The 18,902-nt window shown below is 41.0% G+C and overlaps 1 protein-coding gene across 3 annotated transcripts in view; it reads left to right on the top strand.

The window, feature by feature from the left end:
• Window positions 1–18,902, top strand: part of spire2 (spire-type actin nucleation factor 2) — a 104,068-nt gene that overhangs the window by 11,148 nt on the left and 74,018 nt on the right. For all 3 annotated transcript variants that reach the window (XM_063067031.1, XM_063067030.1, XM_063067029.1), the window contains exons 2-3: window positions 1,263–1,694; window positions 16,382–16,425. In XM_063067031.1, the coding sequence (XP_062923101.1) occupies window positions 1,409–1,694; window positions 16,382–16,425 (330 nt within the window). In that variant the 5' untranslated portion in view covers window positions 1,263–1,408. The remainder of the gene's footprint in view (window positions 1–1,262; window positions 1,695–16,381; window positions 16,426–18,902) is intronic.

Raw genomic sequence — 18,902 nt, 5'->3', positions numbered from 1 at the left:
GAGTTCAACTTGTCCTCACTTACCACCACCCCCCCCCCGAGCCTTTGCATCCAACACATCATTCTCCACAATGTCTGCCATCTTCAGTGGGATCCTACCAGAAACCACATCTTGAACCGCTCTCTGCAGGGATTGTTCCATCATGATTTCCTTGTCCATTCGTCTTTCCCCACTAATCTCCTTGCAAGCAACAGAAATGCCCCACCTGCCCATTCACCTCCTCCCATGCCTCCAGTCAAGACCCCAAACAGTCCTTCCAGGTGAGGCAACACTTCATCTGTGAATCTGTTGGGGTCATCTACTGCATCCGGTGCTCTCAATGCTCTCCACTACATATTGGTGAGATCGGATGTAATTTAGGGACCTCATTAAGCAACTACACTCTGTGCCAAAGGCAGAAGTTCCCAGTGGCCAACCATTTTAATTCCTATCCCCATTCCCTTTCTGACATGTTGGTCCATGGCTGCCTTTATTGCCTCAAAGAGGCCACTTTGAGGGTGGAGGAGCAATGCATTGTATTCCATCTACTGAATGTATCCTCCAAATTGATGGCATGAACATCCAATTTCCCCTTCTAGTATTCTTTTCCTTATCCCCTCTCCCTTCCCTCTTCTACTCCCCACTCTGGCCTCTATCTCTTCTCCTCACCTCCCCCTACTGCCCCTCCTTCTTCCCTTTCTCTCATGGTCCACTCTCTTCTATCTCATTCTTTCTTTACCAGCCCCTTTTTTTTAAAAAAAAGGGCCTTTCCCACCCACTGGCTTCACCTATCACATTCCAGCTAATCCATCCCCTACCCCACCCAACCACCTTTTTAAAAAAAAATTCTGGTGTCTTTCCCCTTCTCTTCCAGTCCTGAAGAAGGGTCCCGGTCTGAAACGTCGACTGTTTATTCATTTCCAGAGACGTTGCCTGATCTGCCGAGTTCCAACAGCACTGGGTATGCGTTAATGTTGGAAGCGCCAATGTTTGGTATCATTTGTCGCCAATGAGAGACAGTCCCTGCCTGGATGTTGCTCGGTATTTGCGCCGTGGATTAAAAGGATGCCGCATGTACCATATATTAGGCGGCATGCCATCAAAGCGATGCTTACTGCTGAACAAAAAAAGATTCTGACGAGTCGAGCAGTCAACGCCCAAGTTACCGGTTTGGGGAATACTTTCTAAAAGCCAGTTTGTTCCGATCTGAGCCGCCTGTGCTGCCTTTCACTGATTACTCTTGTCCTTTTGGCTTTTCTCCTCCCATTCCGCTGGGTGTTTAGGAGGCTGGGCTGGCCCGGCCCAGAGCGGGACGATCACATGGTGCCTGCTGATTGACACTGGAGCTGCGGACTGAGGCTGCCTGCGACTCGCTGTTGTGGAAACCCAGAGAAACGCTGAGCAGTGGAAATGAGAAGGCGAAGGAGAGATGGCCCGGTCAGCTAGTGATGGGGAATCCGAGCAGCAGGTAGCCGGCTCCAACGACGTGCTGGAGCTGCAGGTTTTATCCTTGGATGAGATCCTGAGAGCCTACGAACAGCCGATCAATGAAGAACAAGCTTGGGCGGTGTGTTACCAATGCTGCCGATCCCTGCACAGAGACTGGCCCCGGGAACAGGTGCGCGTCGGCCGCGTCCGGGAGCTCGCAGCTATCCTTCTGCATCGGGATGGCACCGTGTCCCTCTGCGAAGAGCAGAAGAGGCCCTCACATGCAGGTAGGGACCAAACCAGGCCGGGTACTCGGTTACACCAGCAGGTAACCACATCACACCGGCCGATTAAATGTCGACTCCTATTACTTTGATATTGTTCCACGTACCACAATTAAAGCTAAAATCCAATCGATCAGAGAAACTAGCCATGCCACAAAAACTGCTAAGGAGAACCCAGTTTTTAGCGACTTGCTTCATCCACCCTGGAGATGCTATCCATCTCCCAACATAGCTTGGGGTTATAATTTCGCCTCGTTAACGTACACATGAAATGGATACCCTGCGCAGTACTTTGTAATAGAGCTTCAAAAAGTGCAGTCGCCGAGTAAAACACCGATTCTTCACCAGTTCCATGTGTAGAACCAAGCAAAAACTAAATATTGCCTTAGCACATCAGCGTGTTTGTGTCAAACATAATGTAATAAAATGTATCTTTTGTAAATCGTTTTCAAACCTGAGGTTCGAGTGTTTTTACCTGGATGGATTTATGAATACCGAGGTACAAATTGACTTTTAATATGAATTACTTTTGAAATCCATATGCCAAAATCGTTTCAGCTTTTCAAATTCTAAATTCTATAAATCCTAGGCAGAGGATTAATTACATAAAAAATCTTCTAACTTCATTTGTCTTAATTACGCCACTTTTTTTGCAGTAGGTTTTATATATACATACACACACATTATATTCTACCAACTTGTTTTAATCTTTCAATTTAAAGTTTGTTAAATGCTTCAAGGGATTTTAGAATATTCTGCCTGAATAACTGGATCAGGTGGAGAACTGATGGAACAAGAACTAATTATATAAGATTTTGAGTTATTCTGAAGGCATTTACAGAGCAATTATTTAGTCATAACTTTTTCATGCTTTTGAATAGTACCTTCTGATTTCCTGAATGGATCACAACTTGCATTCTATTACTAACAGCACGATGTTTTGGATGTTAGAAACGGAGGATAAAATGAAGGCAGTTTACTGTATTACATATAGGGTTCACTCTTTCAGCAGAAGAGCAGTGCTGCCCGGTGCGGGATGACTGTTATTACTTCATGCTTTTAATTGACAATGACTTGTTTTGAGGCTTTTGTCACTGCCACTTTGGGGGGGGGGGGGGAATAACCGCCAAGAGGCACGTAGGAATTGTGCATTGAACTTGGCCTCAGAATGGATTCCTCGCAGATAGTCGCCCTTTCTAACTCCAACAAATTATCGATGCTGATTGTCAAGAATGCCAGCTCCTCAGTGTAATGGAAATTCGGGGACCTGTCTTTCCTCTTGCAGCCAATTCAGGGGTGGTGTTGTCAGAGAACTGTTGGATTGTTGCCTCTTATTTATGGTAGCTGTGTGTCTAAGAATGAGAGGGAAATATGTAGATTCTGTCCCTTGGAAAATGCAAAGCAATTGGAATTCTACTTCACTCTTAATTTTTTTTTATTTTCCTGACATGTAACATCTACATTCTGCCACCTGCTGTATGAAATTGTCCAGCATTTTTGTTTCCTTCAGCTCCTGTCAGTGAATCTGAAAAGGGTTAAGGTTGTGATTTTTATGGCATGATTCAGAGACCCGTATTGATTCCTTGACATCCTGGTTCAAGAGTACTGGCTGGGATTAAGTTAGTTCTAATAAATGTGGAGCTGGGAGGATTTCAGAACTCTGTTCACTCACCTCCAGGAGTTTACAAAATGGAACAATACTGAGATTTCATCCACATGAGTGTATTTTGATTTGTTTTGTCTTTTACAATAGTTACTATGTATTGCAATGCACTGCTGCCACAAAACAACACATTTCATTATGTATGCCAGTGGTATTAAGACCATTAGACATGAGAGCTGAATTAATCCATTTGGCCCAAGCTGCTCTGCCATTCCATCATGCCTGATTTATTATCCCTCTCAACCCAATTCTCCTGCCTTTTCCCCTGTAACTTTTGAGCATATGATTGATTTTTTTTTAGTCCTCCAATGGCCAGTTTTGCTAAATTTGTAAACAGAATGGATGTTGCTTTCAGTTGCTTATTTACATGGGAAACTTGAACTAGTATGTTACAACAAAAATATTGGATTACAACTTTTGGGTGCTCATGGTATCCACTACTATATTGTACAAACTAATTAATTTTTATTTACTTTTCTATTTAAAACTATATGCACAAAACATCTGTTAGACCATAAGACATTGGAGCAGTATTGGGCCATTCAGCCCATCGAGTCTGCCCCACCATTCCATCACAGCTGATCCTGGATTCCACTCAACCCCATTCACCTGCCTTCTCGCCATTTGCTTTGATGCCACTGACCGATCAGGAAACTATCAACTTCCGCTTTAAATATACCTACGGACTTAGCTTCCACCATAGTCTGTGGTAGAGCATTCCACAGATTCACCACTGATTTAGGAAAAAAAATCCTCCTTACCTCTTCTAAAAGATTGCTACTCAATTTTGAGGCTGTGTCCTTTAGTTCTGGATACTCCCACCAGAGGAAACATCCTCTCCACATCCACCTTCTCTAGTCCTTAATACATTTGGTAGATTTCAATGAGATTCTTCCCCCTCCCCCACTGCCACCACATTCTTCTAAATTCCAGTGAGTACAGGCCCAAAGCTGCCAAACGCTCCTCTGATGTTAACACCTTCATTCCCAGAATCATCCTTGTGTACCTCCTCTGGACTGTCTCCAATGACAATATATCCTTTGCAGGATACGGGGCCCAAAACTATTGACAATACTCCCAGTGTGGCCTGGCTAGTTCTTATAAAGCACTAGTATTATCTCTTTGCTTTCGTATTCTATTTCCCTTGAAATAAATGCCAACATTACATTTGCCTCTTTACCACAGACTCAATCTGTGAATTAACCTTCTGGGAGTCTTGCACAAGGACTCCGAAGTCCCTTTGCATCTCTGATGTTTGAATTTTCTCCCCATTTAGCTAATAGTCTGCACTATTGTTTCTTTTACCAACATGCATTATCATACATTTCCCAACACTGTATTCCATCTGCCACTTTTTTGCTCATTCTTCCAAATTGTCTTAGTCCTGCTGCAATCGCATTGCTTCCTTAGCACTACCTACCCCTCAACATATCTTTGTATCATCTGCAAACTTTGCCACAAAGCCATCAATTCCACTATCTAAATCACTGACAAATAATGTAAAAAGTAGCGGTCTCAATACTGACCCCTGAAGAACACCACTAGTCACTGGCAGCCAAACAGAAAAAGCCCCCTTTATTCTCACTCACTTCCTCCTGCCTGTCAGCCATTCCTCTATCCATGCCAGTATCTTTCCTGTAACATTGTAGGATTTTTAAACCAGTTCCATACTTGATTCTTAAAAATATTTTTAGAATGATGAGTTATTTTGGGCTAGCAAAAGATTATTTTAAGATTTTAGGAGCTTTTGCAACTTCACTGAGACCTTGATGTAATTTTTCTACTGTCAACGAGAAGTATTGAATAAAGCCAGCCTGATCTCAACAGCCAATCTAAATATCAATCACTGAAAGTCTTATCCTTGAAGATCCATATCTTCAGTAATGTAAACATTTTCATAGTATGATTGATCCAATCAATTAGAAAGATTGTGATTTGTTTAAGTTTTTGAAAATTTCTGTAAATTTTAATGTATTTTCTTAAATTAAGAACAAGTGCAGAAGTCCTGATTATATAGCATGAAAACAGACCCTTTGGTATTTGTACTTCTCCAGTCCTGAAGGAAAGTCTCTGCCTGGAACGTCAACTGTTTATTCATCTCCATACATGCTTCCTGACCTGCTGAGCTGCCCCCCCCCCCCCGCCCCCAGCATTTGTGTTCCTTTGGCATTCATGCTGACCATAGTAAACCTACCTAAACTAATCCAATTTGCCTGCAGTTGGTCCATATCCCTCCAAACTTTTTCAATTCACACATGCATCTCATGTCTTTTAAATATTTAATTGCACCTGTCTCTGGCAACTCATTCCATATACCCATTGCTTTCTGTGTGGAAATACCTGCCCCTCAGATCCCTTCTCCCCTTAAATCTCTGCCCTCCAGTTTTGGATTCCTTTACCCTGGGAAATAAACTCTGACTGTCTGCCCTATCTATAGGTTTTTATAAACCTCTATAAAGTCATCTTTGAGCCTCTTTCACTCCAGGGAAAATGGTCCCTGTCTATGCAGTCTTTTATAAGTGCAGAGTAGCAACATCTCTGCACTTTCGCCGGCTTAGTCACATCCTTATGGTGACCAGAACCGCCTCCTACCTGTCAGCCATTCCTCTATCCATGTCAGAATCTTTCCTGTAATGCCATAGGATTTTTAAACCAGTTCCGTACTTGGTATACAGTCTTGCCAATGTCTTATACAGCTGTGACACAATGTCAAACTCCTGTACTCAAAATGCCGATCAATGAAAGAAACATGCCAAGTGCTGCCTTTGCTACCCTATCTACTACTTTCAGGGAACTATGTTTGTATCCCTAACTCCCTCAGTTTAGCCATACCCCCCCCCCCCCCCAGGGCCATGGCATTTACTGTGTCACCCTACCCTGCTTTCAGTTCCCAAAAGGTATCACTTCCCAACTTGTCTGAGTTAAATTCCACCTGCTTTTCCCTTGCCCACTTTTCCCATTGTCCTAGATCCTGTTGTGAACCACCTTCACTGTTCACTATACCACCAATTTTGGTGTCATCTGCAAACTTACTAACCATGCTACCATATTCCCATGAAAATCATGAATAAATGAGAATAAAGATTTATCCTAAAAGCGAGATTATAATTTGGATATGTATTCTTTATTGTGCACAAAAGTTCTCCTGACGTGGCAACAGTGGTTCATCACCTTCACCGTACGTGGTAGTTGGGAGTCACTTGTTAACATCCTAAGCCATTTAAGAGTAAAGTTTGAAAATTTGACTGATTTCTGCAACTATTTCTGAAATAAAATGTATTAGATTGCCTTGTTCCTATACTTTTTGTGTCATCGTTTAGGTGTTTTGTATCATTTACTCCAGTATCAAATCTATTTGAAGTTTATATAAGGAGATCCAAATCTTGTTGGAAAGCAGCTACCAATCAGGGACATTTTTCAACACCTGCAGTGATTGTATGATTTGTTTATGAAAGCAACAGTATTTGTTATGAAATCTGAATTGCAGTACAATACAGAAACCTGTTTGCAGACTTACTGGGGTGCACATGTAAAACCTCAGTGCAGACAAACTAAACAGTGAAAAACATAATAACTATTGCCTGTCAATCGATAAGTTTCTTTGTCAAGTAACCTGTGTGTCCTCACTATTTATCAGACACTTAAACTTATATAAACAAATCTAAAATAGCAATTTTACTTCCTGTCCGAACCCAGAAAATCTTTGTTTTGAGTCTCGGTTTGGATTAAATTAGCATTCATGAAATGATGGACATCTGGGACAGTTACATTCGTGACATCAGACAACTTTGATCTTGGTGCTAGTAAAACCTGTTTTCCTACAAGCCTTTTACATTCTTACATGCCTTTCATATAGAAAAACTTGTTTGCTAATTTTATTTTAATTAAAGAACTACTGTGCAAAGTTTATTCATGATTAATTGTAAATAATAAAGCCCTTAGTCATAGTATTTTAAACCCTAGGAAGTAGCAGCTTCTTAAATCAACGCTTGGGTTGGACTATTATTGACTGGGTACTTGCAGTAATAAAAATGGCAAAACTATTATTATTATTATTATTATTATTATTATTCTGTGCAACTGGTGACTACTTGGGATCAGAACTGAAGGAAATCATTTAAGTATTCATAAAATTGCCCCATTATACAATATCCTAAAAAATTGTACTTAATTCTGAGGTTTTGGCCCAAAATGTTGACTAGTTTTTTCTATAGATGCTGCCTGGTCTGCTGAAATCCAGTAGCGCACTGTGCTGGAAGGAGAAATGAAGTTAACAGAGGAAGGGAAAGAGATGAAACAATTAACTAAACTGCAAATTAAATAGCAATAAGCAGCCTGCTGTCAATCCTGTTGCTCTGCATTTAAGAACAGAGCAAACCAGATTATATTGCATTAAATCTAATCCATGAAGTAGAAAGATTGAAACTTTAACTGAAGTTAGTAGTCAATTGTTGCTTGACTTTAAGAGGCAGCTAACGTGCATGGAAGCATTTTTTTTTAATTTACCCATGGCTCCAGAAGATGTTTGTTGTGCTGGAAATTTGTACAAGTTCCAAAACCTAAATTGATGCTACAGTGTAGATTGTGAAAGGCTGAGGATGCAAAGCCATATACTGACCAGCAGAGATGAGGCAAGATCCTCCACAGATTTGACTGGTGATTCGGCAGTAAAGAAGAAAATTAAGAGAAAGGGGATTAGGAAAAGAAGAATTCCCGCAAAAGAAATTCTTAATGTACACATTAACCTCCAATGAGACTGTAATGGGTTGAATAAATAACATTTGAATAGGAATATCAATCACCCCCCCCCCACCCCCTTGCAGAGGAAATTGTACTGCCTGGATTATAGAGCACGTCTTACAGAATAGGTTTAACAAGCCAGGGCTTTACTCTTTGGAGTGAAGGAGAATGAAAGGTGAATTGAGAGGACTACAACATAAGAGACAGTAGACATGGGGGCATAATTTTAAGATTATTAAAATAAAGATGAACATTAGCTCTATTTGTCACTTGTACACCAAAACATTGAAACTTACAGTGAAATGAGTTGTTTTATGTCAATTCAAATCGGTGAGGATTGTGATGAGTAGCCTGCAAATATCACCACATTTCTGGTGCCAGCGTATCATGCTTACCACTCAGTAACCCTAACCATGTGTCTTTGGAATATGGGAGGAAACTGAGTATCCAGACGAAACTGGCACAGTGACAGGGAGAATGTACAAACTCCTACAGGCAGTGGCAAGGATTAGATCCTTCTGGCTCTGTAAAGTGATGCAGTGACTGCTATGCTATCGTGCCACTTTTTTTATATATATAAAAAAAAAAAATTTTTTTTTTTAAAAAAAAAGAACAAAAATAAATTGGCTTGGAGGACAGTATGAGGGATGTCAGGGGTGCATGGAATGCACTGCCAGGGAAGGTGAGAGTGAGGTACATTGAGGATATTCAAGTGATTCTTTAATGGACATTTCGATGAAATAATGGAGGGCTGGCTGTGCTGGAGGGAGGGAATAGATTGATTTTATAGCAAGTTAAGATATTGTAGGTCAAAGGGCCCATACTCTGCTGTATTGTTCTACAGAGCTGTCCACTTAATCTGTGCACTGGAGCTAGCTCTAGAAACTACACCTTCAAGGCAGACTGAAGTCATTGGCTGTGTGGATTAATTAAGAAACCTGCGTGGAATTATAGACAAAATGTACCTAGAAAATCTACAGGCTCTTCGGCCCATAGTGCTGTACCAAACATGTACTTTAGAAATTACCTAGGGTTACCTATGGCCCTCTATTTCTAAGCTCCATGTATTAAAAACTTGCCCCTGACATCTCCTCTGTACCTACTTCAAAGCATCTTAAAACTGTGCCCTCTTGTGTTAGCCATTTCAGCCCTCAGGATAAAGCCTCTGACTATCCATGCAATCAGTACCTACCTAAACTTAGTTTTTAAAGTATTGGAGGATTAACAGGGAACTGCAGTTGATGTGGACTTATGAAAAGATATTAAATAAGTTGCCATACCAGGGGCGGGGAACTAAGTCATACAAGGTGTGTTTAGAATATGGAATGTTCTGCCACAGCTTCTATTGTGATAAATTCAAAACAAAGTTCGATAGGTAATTGGAAGGAAACAAAATTGCAGGGCTATGGGGGAAAAGATGTGGAACTGGCTAGATTGCTTTAGATTAGCTGCTACAGACTTGATGATGTGAATGGCCTTCTATAAATGCAGTAATAATTGGATTTTTGTCGGTTGCTTTTTCCCCTAAAGTCAGCAGAAAATGAAAATGCTTCATCACTGAATGCAGATTCTGGACTCAATAAAAATCCTTGGCTTGAATCCTAAATGTAGTTGTCATATTTCAAAGATCAGAATTACAATGGGATAACCTTGTAGTGATTCTTTGTATCTTCATTCTTTTAAAATGAGAAACTATTAGAAGTTATTTGAGAAAAAGTAAACAGTCGACATTTCAGACCCTTCATCAGGACTCGAAAGGGAATTGAGAAGTCAGAGTAAGAAGTTGTGTGTGGGGCGGCGGGGGGGGGAAGAAATGCAAGGTGGTAGGTGATAGGTGAAACCAGGGAAGGTGGGGGGGGGCAGTGAAGTGAAGAGCTGGGAAGTTGATTGGTGAAAAAGATTAAAACCATAAGACATTGGAGCAGAATTAGGCTATTTGGCCCATTCAGTTTGCTGCACCATTTCATCATGGCTGATCCTTTTCTTCTCTTTTTCCCCCCCCACCACCACCACATTTTCTGGCCTTCTCCTCGTAACCTTTGATGCCATATTCAATCAAGAACCTATCAATCTCTGCCTTAAATACACCCAATGACCTGACCTTTGCAGCTGCCTTTGGTAACAAATTGCACAAATTCACCACCCTCTGGCTGAAGAAATTTCTCCGCATCTGTTTTAAATGGATATCCCTCTATCCTGTGGCTATGCCCTCTTGTCCTAGATGGTCCCTGCTCCCACTGTGGGGAAATGTCCTTCCACAGTGAGTACAGACCGAGAGCAATGGAATGTTGCTCGTATGATAACCCTTTCATTCCCGGAATCATCCTTGTGAATCTCCTTAGAATCCTCTCCAATGACAGCACATAGTTTCTCAAATGAGGAGCCCAAAACTGTTCACGATACTCAAGGTAAGGCCTCACCAGTGTCTTATAAAGCCTCAGCATCACACCCTTGCTCTTGTATCCTTGGTCTCTTGATATGAATACTAATATTGCATTTGCCTTCCCCACCACAGACTCTTCCTGCAAGTTAACCTTTAGGTTGTCCTGCACGAGGACTACCAAAACCCTTTCCATCTTTGGATTTTCTCCTCATTTAGAAAATAGTCTGCACATTTATTTCTATAATCAAAGTGCATGATCATGCGTTTTACAACATTGTATTCATTTACACGTGGCCAAGTGGTTAAGGTGTTCGACTAGAGATCTGAAGGTTGTGAGTTCGAGCCCCAGCCGAGGCAGCGTGTTGTGTCCTTGAGCAAGGCACTTAATCACACATTGCTCTGCAATGACACTGGTGCCAAGCTGTATGGGTCCTAATGCCCTTCCCTTGGACAACATCGGTGTCATGGAGAGGGGAGATTTGCAGCATAGGCAACTGCCAGTCTTCCATACAACCTTGCCCAGGCCTGCGCCCTGGAGAGTGAAGACTTTCCAGGTGTAAATCCATGGTCTCGCAAGACCAACAGATGCCTTACTTTGTTCATTTACCACTTTCTTATCCATTCTCCTAATCTGTACAAACCCTTCTGCAGCCTACCTATTTCCTCGACACCACCTGACCCTCCATCAATCTTCATATCATCTGCAAACTTGGCAACAAATACAGCTATTCCATCATCTACAAAGTTTGTAAATCATTGATATACAGCATAAAAAGAAGCATTTGCAACACCACCCCCTGCAGAACGCCATTAGTCACCGGCAGCCAACCAGAAAAGGATCTTTTTATTCCCACTCGCTGCCTCCTACCAATCAGCCAATGCCCTAACCATGCCAGTAACTTTCCTGTAATACCATGGGCTCTTAAATTGGTAAGCAACCTTGTGTGTGGCACCTTGTTAAAGGTCTTCTAAAAGTCCAAATATACAACATCCACTGCATCCCCTTTATCTATCCTACTTGTAATCTTCTCAAAAAATTCCAGCAGGTTCATCAGGCAGGATTTTCCACATGGAAGCCATGCTGACTTTGTTTGATCTTGTCCTGTATTCATAACCTCATCCTTAACAATTGATTCCAGCATCTTCCCAACCACTGAGGTCAGGCTAACTGTCTATAATTTCCTTTCTGCTACTTTTCTCCTTAAAGGGAGGTGTGATATTTGGCATGGTTCAAGGGGAATAGAAAATTGCAGAGTCCAATGATTTTTGAAAGATTATTACTAATGCCTCCACAATCTCTACTGCTACCTCGTTCAGAACTCTAGGGTGCATTTCATCTGGTCTGGGTGACTTGTGTACCCTTAGGTCGTTAAGGTTTTTGAGTACCTTCTCCCTTGTAATAGTAACTGCACTCACTTTTCTTCCCTCACACCCTTCAACATCTAGCATACTGTTAGTGTCTCCCACAGTCATTTAGTTCATCTGCCATTTCCTGTTATTTCTCTGGCCTCATTTTCTAGCGGTCCTATATACACTGTCATTGCTTTTTTTTTACATACTTGAAAAAGCTTTTACTGTCCACTTTGATACTGTTTGCTTTCATATTTCACCTTTTCCCATCTACTGATTCTTTTCTCTGTAGGTTTTTAAAAGCTTCCTAATCCTCTGGCTGCCCACTAATTTTTGCTTTGTATGCCCTCTCTTGCTTTTACATTAGCTTTGACTTTCCTTGACAGCCATGGTTGAACTATTTTGCCATTTGAGTATCTGATTTTGGAATATATCTATCCTGCACCTTCCTCAGTAGTCTCCCATGAATATCATAACATTGCCCTTTTGATATGCCTTTTCTATTTCCTGCTGTAATCTGTGGTCCACATCCCAGCTACTATTGGGAAGCTTGTATATAACTGGGTTCTTTTACCCTTGCAGTTTCTTAACTCGATCCACAAGGATTCAACATCTTCCAATCCCAGGTCTCATCTTTCTACTGAATTGATGCTATTCTTCACCAGCAGAGCCACCCCTGCCCCCCCCCCCCAGTCTACCTTCCTATCCCTCCGATACAGCATGTAACCTTGGATTTTCAGCTCCTAACTACAAACCATCCTTCAGCCACATACCTGACAGTCTATAAACAGATGAGGGGGAATCTGCTTGTAGAGGACAGAAGATGATGGAAGAAAGGGGAGGAGGAGAAACACCAGAGGGGGGTGATGGGCAGGTAAGGAGATAAGGTGAGAGGGAAACGGGACAGAGGAATGGTGAAGTTGGGGGGGGGTGGGGCGGTGTTGGCAATTACTAGAAGTTTGAGAGATCAGTGTACATGCCATTAGCTTGGAGGATACCCAGATGGAAGATGAGGTGCTGTTCCTTCAACTTGAGCGTGGCCTTATCGTGTCAGTGAAGGAGGCAACAGACAGACATGTCTGAGTGGGAAGTGGAATTGAAACGGGTGGCTACCAGGAGATCCTGGTTTTTCTGGTGGATGGAACATAGGTGTTTGGTGAAACAGTCTCCCAATCTATGTCAGGTCTTACCAATATACAGAAGGCCACACTGGAAACATTAGATACAATAGATGACCCCAACAAACTCTCAGGTGAAGTGTCACCTCATCTAAAAGGACCAGTTGGGGCCTTGAATGGTAGTGAGGGAGGAGGTGTGGCACTTGTTCCACTTCCAAGGGTAAGTTCCAGGAGGCAGATCAGTGAGGAGGGATGAGGGGGACAAAGGAGTCGTATACAGCCAATCCCTGCGGAAAGTGTGGTGGGAGGGAGGGGAGAAAGGTGTGCTTGGTGGGATCCTAGTGGAGATGCTGGACATGGAGGCTGGTGGACTGGTAGGTGAGGACAAGAGGAACCCTATCCTTAGTGTGGCAGTGGGAGGATGGAGTGAGGGCAGGTGTGCATAAGATGGAAGAGATGTGACTGAAGTCAGTGTTGATAGTGGAAGGATTTCCATCATCTGCAGATTTTCTTGTGTTTGAGATATTACTTATGCTCCATAATCAGACTCTCTTTATAAAACATGGGAAGCAACCTCTTCCTGTCAGTCACATGTACAGCCTAGTGTCACTTTATGGGCATGCAATCAATCTATGAATATAAATTATCCTGTATTTTTATTCATTGTGTTTTATTATTATTATTATTATTAAATAACTAAATTATTGTGTTCTTTATCTTCACAATTTTTTTGATCCAGAGTAACAATTATTTCATTCTCCTTGCTCTTGTGTACAGGAAATGGCATTAAACAATTTTGAATCTTATATTTGTATGGCATAACTGAAGAGTAGAAAGTAAATCATGTTCCTTGGTTAGTGTAATCTGTTAAAATGATGAAAATTGAATGTTAATTGTAATTCAGAAATCACAAACGGATTTCAGAGATTGATTTTTGTTTAAAAATTGCTACTGGGAGAAGATTTAAAATTTGGTCTGAGTTGCAAAGATAATCATTCATAGTGAAAGTGTGTGTGAGCTGCTCTGACTGGAATTTGACCTCTAATTGTGGCCAATGTCAGGGTTAAACTTGAGCAATTGTAAATTGCAGTTCATCTCATTTGTACTTTGCATTTCTAGAATGTTGTTACAATACGTAATAACTAAATCAGGTGAGAATAGGAAACAGTGGCATCTTGTGTAGATGTGAAGTAAGCATCATGTGCCTTACTGCTGGATAGAAAGAACTGCACACTTTGAAGCTCCCTGTGTCTTGTCAGTATTATGGTTAGATTTCACCAAGAATGGTCCAAGATTTGCTTCCAAACTATACTGTATTGGCACAATGGATAATTTTCAGTTCTGACATAGTTTGGGGGTGGGGTGGGGAGAGAGCTGATTGCTGGAGTATCAGCATTACACGTAAATATAACATCTCATAGGACTCTTGTGTAAATTGTCCATGGTTGCAAAGTAAAAGCAGTGGGGGGGGGGTGGGTGAATCTTGAAAATCAAGTCTTCAGAAAACATACTGTGATTTTCATGGCTGAGTGCAGTGGGAGTGAAGGAAGTTGGGGGGGGGGGAGGGAGAGGAGAAGAGCTTCCAAGTGCAGGGTCCCAGGGGATTGAGTTTCTTGCCATTGAACCCATTTTCAGAAATTGGCAGCTCAAACTCAGAGCAGGTTTCGGAGGCGGCACGTGGGTTGCGATGAGACAAAATCTTTTGCATCCTGCATAGCGTTGATGGAGGGGTTCCTTTCAGGCTATTAACTTTCTAGAATGGAATGTACAAGCAGTGAATGAAAAAAGAAACTAATTTTACCCAGAAAATAGGCTTTGATACATCTGGCACATCCACTAACCTAAGTTCAAGATGCCTTATTTGTGGAAATCATTCTGAAAGCCATTGTTGAGTTCCATGGAGATGGAACCAAATGTACAAGGAATTCATTCCTTTGCCAGATGCAGATCAACAGTGTTGTAGATTGCTGCTTTATTTGTGCAGGTGCCCATGTCAAGCTGTTCATTTACTAACTTTAGTAAGAATGGTCACTGTCAGGAGAATTTTTGAATGCTGGGAAAACGCTATGCCTGGTATTCCAGGGTGGTGGTGGTTTTGGTTTTCCAATTATTGTGGTGGAAGACGTCTCTAGGCTGGCTTGCAAAATTGGAATTCATTTGGAGGGATTTCTGAATTTTCCGACGATATGCCTGTGTCACTTCTGAGGACAGTACAGGCCATTTCCAGTAAAGAATGGACCCTGTTTTCAACATCCCCAAGTTGATTTTGTCCATCAGTCAGAAAATATATTTATATAAAAAAAAACCCTCACTCAATATGGGAACCATAACTCCACAATATTCTAAGAAATGGCATTAAAGGACTCGTTTAAAAAAACAATTACAGAGGGAGGGTGAGGGGTAGAATAAACTGGTTCAGTTGTTCATTAGAATGAATGTATAACTTTTGAACTGAATTGTATTAGGAGAGCTTGTGCATACCTTTGAGTGCCCATAAGTAAAGTAGGGCATTCATAACCCGGGTGCAATTTGTGTGTTCTGAATGTACTGTAAGATGGCTGTAAAGTTATGTACAAGGATCAAACATGGTGTTAAAAAAGGTTAAGAAAATTGAGGTTAATTTCTTATTCATTGAAAAGCCAAGTATTGGGAGAGCTCAAAGTTGGGAAGAAATTGAGTAACTCTTGCTAATTTGGCAACTTTGATTGTGGTCACACCTAATACACATGAAATAGTAAGATTGTATAAGACAATGTAATTTCAATCAGATAGTCAGTGATGAACAATATATTTTACCAACTTTGCAGGACCCAAATGCAAAGTTGTTTAGGTACACTTTTTAATCTTAGTTTGTTGTGCACTTATGTGAAGCTGGATTTACGTGAGATGGAAGTAGTTGGCATCAAGTACTGGAAAATCGTCAAAGATGTTCTAGCCCACCAAAGACACAATTTTGCAGCCACGATAACCTCCTTATCAGTGCACTAGCTTTTGGAGGACAATTCCATCATAAGGTGAAATTGAAAATGTCCAGATTTGCCTTCACACTGTCCAAGATGGTGTGTCTTGGAGAGAAGGTAAAAGCCAATTATTTGAAATCAAAGGAACTGCAAATCAAAGGATGCTGAAATGTGAAGCAAAAACAAGTTCTTGGAAATGCTGACTATGCTGGGCCACATATGTAAATTAAAACATATTATTTTGTGTTGAAAGACTTCTATTCCGTATTAGAAGAGTTGAGAAAATCAGCTTGTGTTGTGGAGAGGGTGGGGCAAATATGGGTAAGACAAAGAGCCCATATATGATGGGATGAAGACAGTTACCATGATGATGAAGCCATCAAATTAATGTAACAATGTCTGAATTACTACTGAATCATGTCCTGCTTTTTTTTTTAAAAAATGGTGTTTGTAATCTTTTTTCCATTTTATTTTAGATCCAAAGAAGAAAATATCCCCTCCATTATGTACAGAAAGACAGGTAAGTGTCTGTCCATAACACAAGATCAAACAATGTACTATATGTTGCCGTTCGTTCACTTGGCAGGTATTCTGTTTCAAATGGTGATTTAGAATTGATGGAAAATGAACAGGAGAATTTTATAATGAATTGGGGCAATGGTACTACTATTCCTTGGTATCATGAACTTAATATCAGTATCTCTTGCACACTAGAGGAAACCAGTTCTGTGGCTAACATTCTTGCTTTTGAGTTAGATGCTGATGTACTTAAGCCATTTGAGAGAGTTGATTGTTATCATGGCTGACAGTTCAGAGTTGCTACCTCTGTTCCAATAAATGACAAACCTTACAAGGAGGAAAGGTGAGAAGTATTTGATCAAGAATCTAAAGACAAGTGATGGCATCGTTGAAATACCATCTCCTGCTTAATGGCCTTTGAAGCAGATGTAATGATACGTGAGATAGTTAGTGGGGTGACTTTATAATAATGACATACGGCATGGAAACAAACTATTCAGCCCATCTGGTCTATGTTAACCAGTGAGCACTTCTCGGAGTTAATCCCACCTTCCAGCACTTGGCCCTTTGCCTTCTATGCCTTGGCAATTCAGTGCTTGTTTAAACACTTAAATGCTATTAGTGACTCTGCTGCCACTTGGGTAGTTATTCTAGCTACTCCCCGCTCTCTGGGTGAAAAGGGTCCCCCTCGGATCCCAGGGGAAGATTATATGGAAGTTAACTAATTGGTAAAATGTGTTCAGATGGTGAATGAGTTTACGAAGAGCAGAATGGATTAAGTTTAAAGGCAGATGCCGGTGGGGGGTGGGGGGGGAGGAATGGAAAGTGGTGCCCAACAAAGATGGATGCTGAAACTGCTGATTTCAATTCACAGAAAATATATGGATTTAGGAAGATAACCACAGTCTCACACCGAATTGTTGGTGTGTGGCAGTTAATGTAGACAAGGAAGGCAGTAACTAGAAAAAACACAAGATTGCAAAGTTCTGTAAATATTTAACTGGCAACAAGCCTTAAAATTGGTAATTGTGAAGTGTCACATTTTAGTAGAAAAGGTAGAGGCCAAAATCTCCACAGGAAATTTGTTTAAATGAAGTGAAGGAGTAAAAGAATCATTCATTTGTTGCTTGCTGCTGTCATTTAAGTAAGGAAATTAGACTTGTGCTCAAACTTTCTACAAAGGGACTTGAACCCGATGTCTAAAGTTAACAGTCCAGCGCAGTACTAAGTGAATGCAATGTTATTTCCTTCCTCAGTAAGCTTATGAATCGTATGGAACATTATTTGAAGTCATGGATGATATTCTCATAATTCTGACCAAATGTACCCACATTCAGCATTGTTAAGTAGATTGTCTGGTCTTCAGCATACTGCTGATTGGGTGACTTGGCCCAACACAAATTGGCTGCCACTTTTATCTTTTCTAATGGTAATTAGTTTTCAAAAAGTACTGGCCTGGATGAAGTAAAGCTAAATGCTGGAGGACCTTGGGGTCAGGCCAGGGCTGGATTAAGCTAGTGCGGGGCCTGTAGCATATGTTATAAAGGAGCCCTAAATTTTTTAAAATGCACATAAGTATTAAATCATAAATTATTTACTTAATAAAGTAACTCAATTTTTTCATTTGCTATACAGCCAGATAATATGACAAATGTCTGACACTTCAGTAATAGTATTACATGTCAAAAATAACAAAACTACAATTTAAAAGTTGCATTTTCTAGATTTAGCATGAGCAAATTTGTTGATGATACTGGGAATGTCTATTTCACGCAGAAGTTCACGTTCAATGCTCATTGGAGTGAGATTGGTCAATCTGTTTTGACCCATAGTGCTCCTTAGTTCATTTTTAATCCTTTTCAGTTTGGAAAATGAGTGTTCTCCACTGCAGTTAGTAACCATGAGTGACAAATAGATGCGCAAGGCATTTTCTACATTTGGAAAGCATGACTCCAAGAAATTGTCAGTTATCAAACAGTACAACTGTAAGTCTACAAGATCTTGTTTGGTGCCAATATGAGAAGCAAGATCAGTTTTCAACAGTTCAGTAAACTGCACAATTCTTCACTAAGACTTTCTTCCAGATCTTCCGGATATGATTTAATAAGATTTGATGACTCTTTACGATCTCTTCAGGTGTAAACTACTGTAACTGATGAAGGAATCCAAAAACACCATTCACCTTTAGATAAGCTTTCTGCCTTTTTGACAACACACACAAAATGCTGGAGGAACACAGCAGGCCAGGCAGCATCTGTGGAAAAGAGTGAGCAGTCGATGTTTCGGGCTGAGACCCTTCATCAGGACGGGGGAAAAAAGATGAGAGGTTAAAGTAAGAAGGTGGGAGGAGGGGAGGAAGAACTGCAAGGTGATAGATGAAACTGAGAGGGGGAGGGGTGAAGTAAAGACCTGGGAAGTTGATTGGTGAAAGAGTTAAAGGGCTGGAGAAGGGGGAATCTGATAGGAATGGAAGATAGG

The sequence above is a fragment of the Mobula hypostoma genome, chromosome 14 (genome assembly GCF_963921235.1).
Source record: "Mobula hypostoma chromosome 14, sMobHyp1.1, whole genome shotgun sequence".
Classification (NCBI taxonomy): Eukaryota; Metazoa; Chordata; class Chondrichthyes; order Myliobatiformes; family Myliobatidae; genus Mobula; species Mobula hypostoma.
The sequence above is the reverse complement of the archived record's forward strand: the minus strand, read 5'-3'. Positions and strand labels throughout refer to the sequence as shown.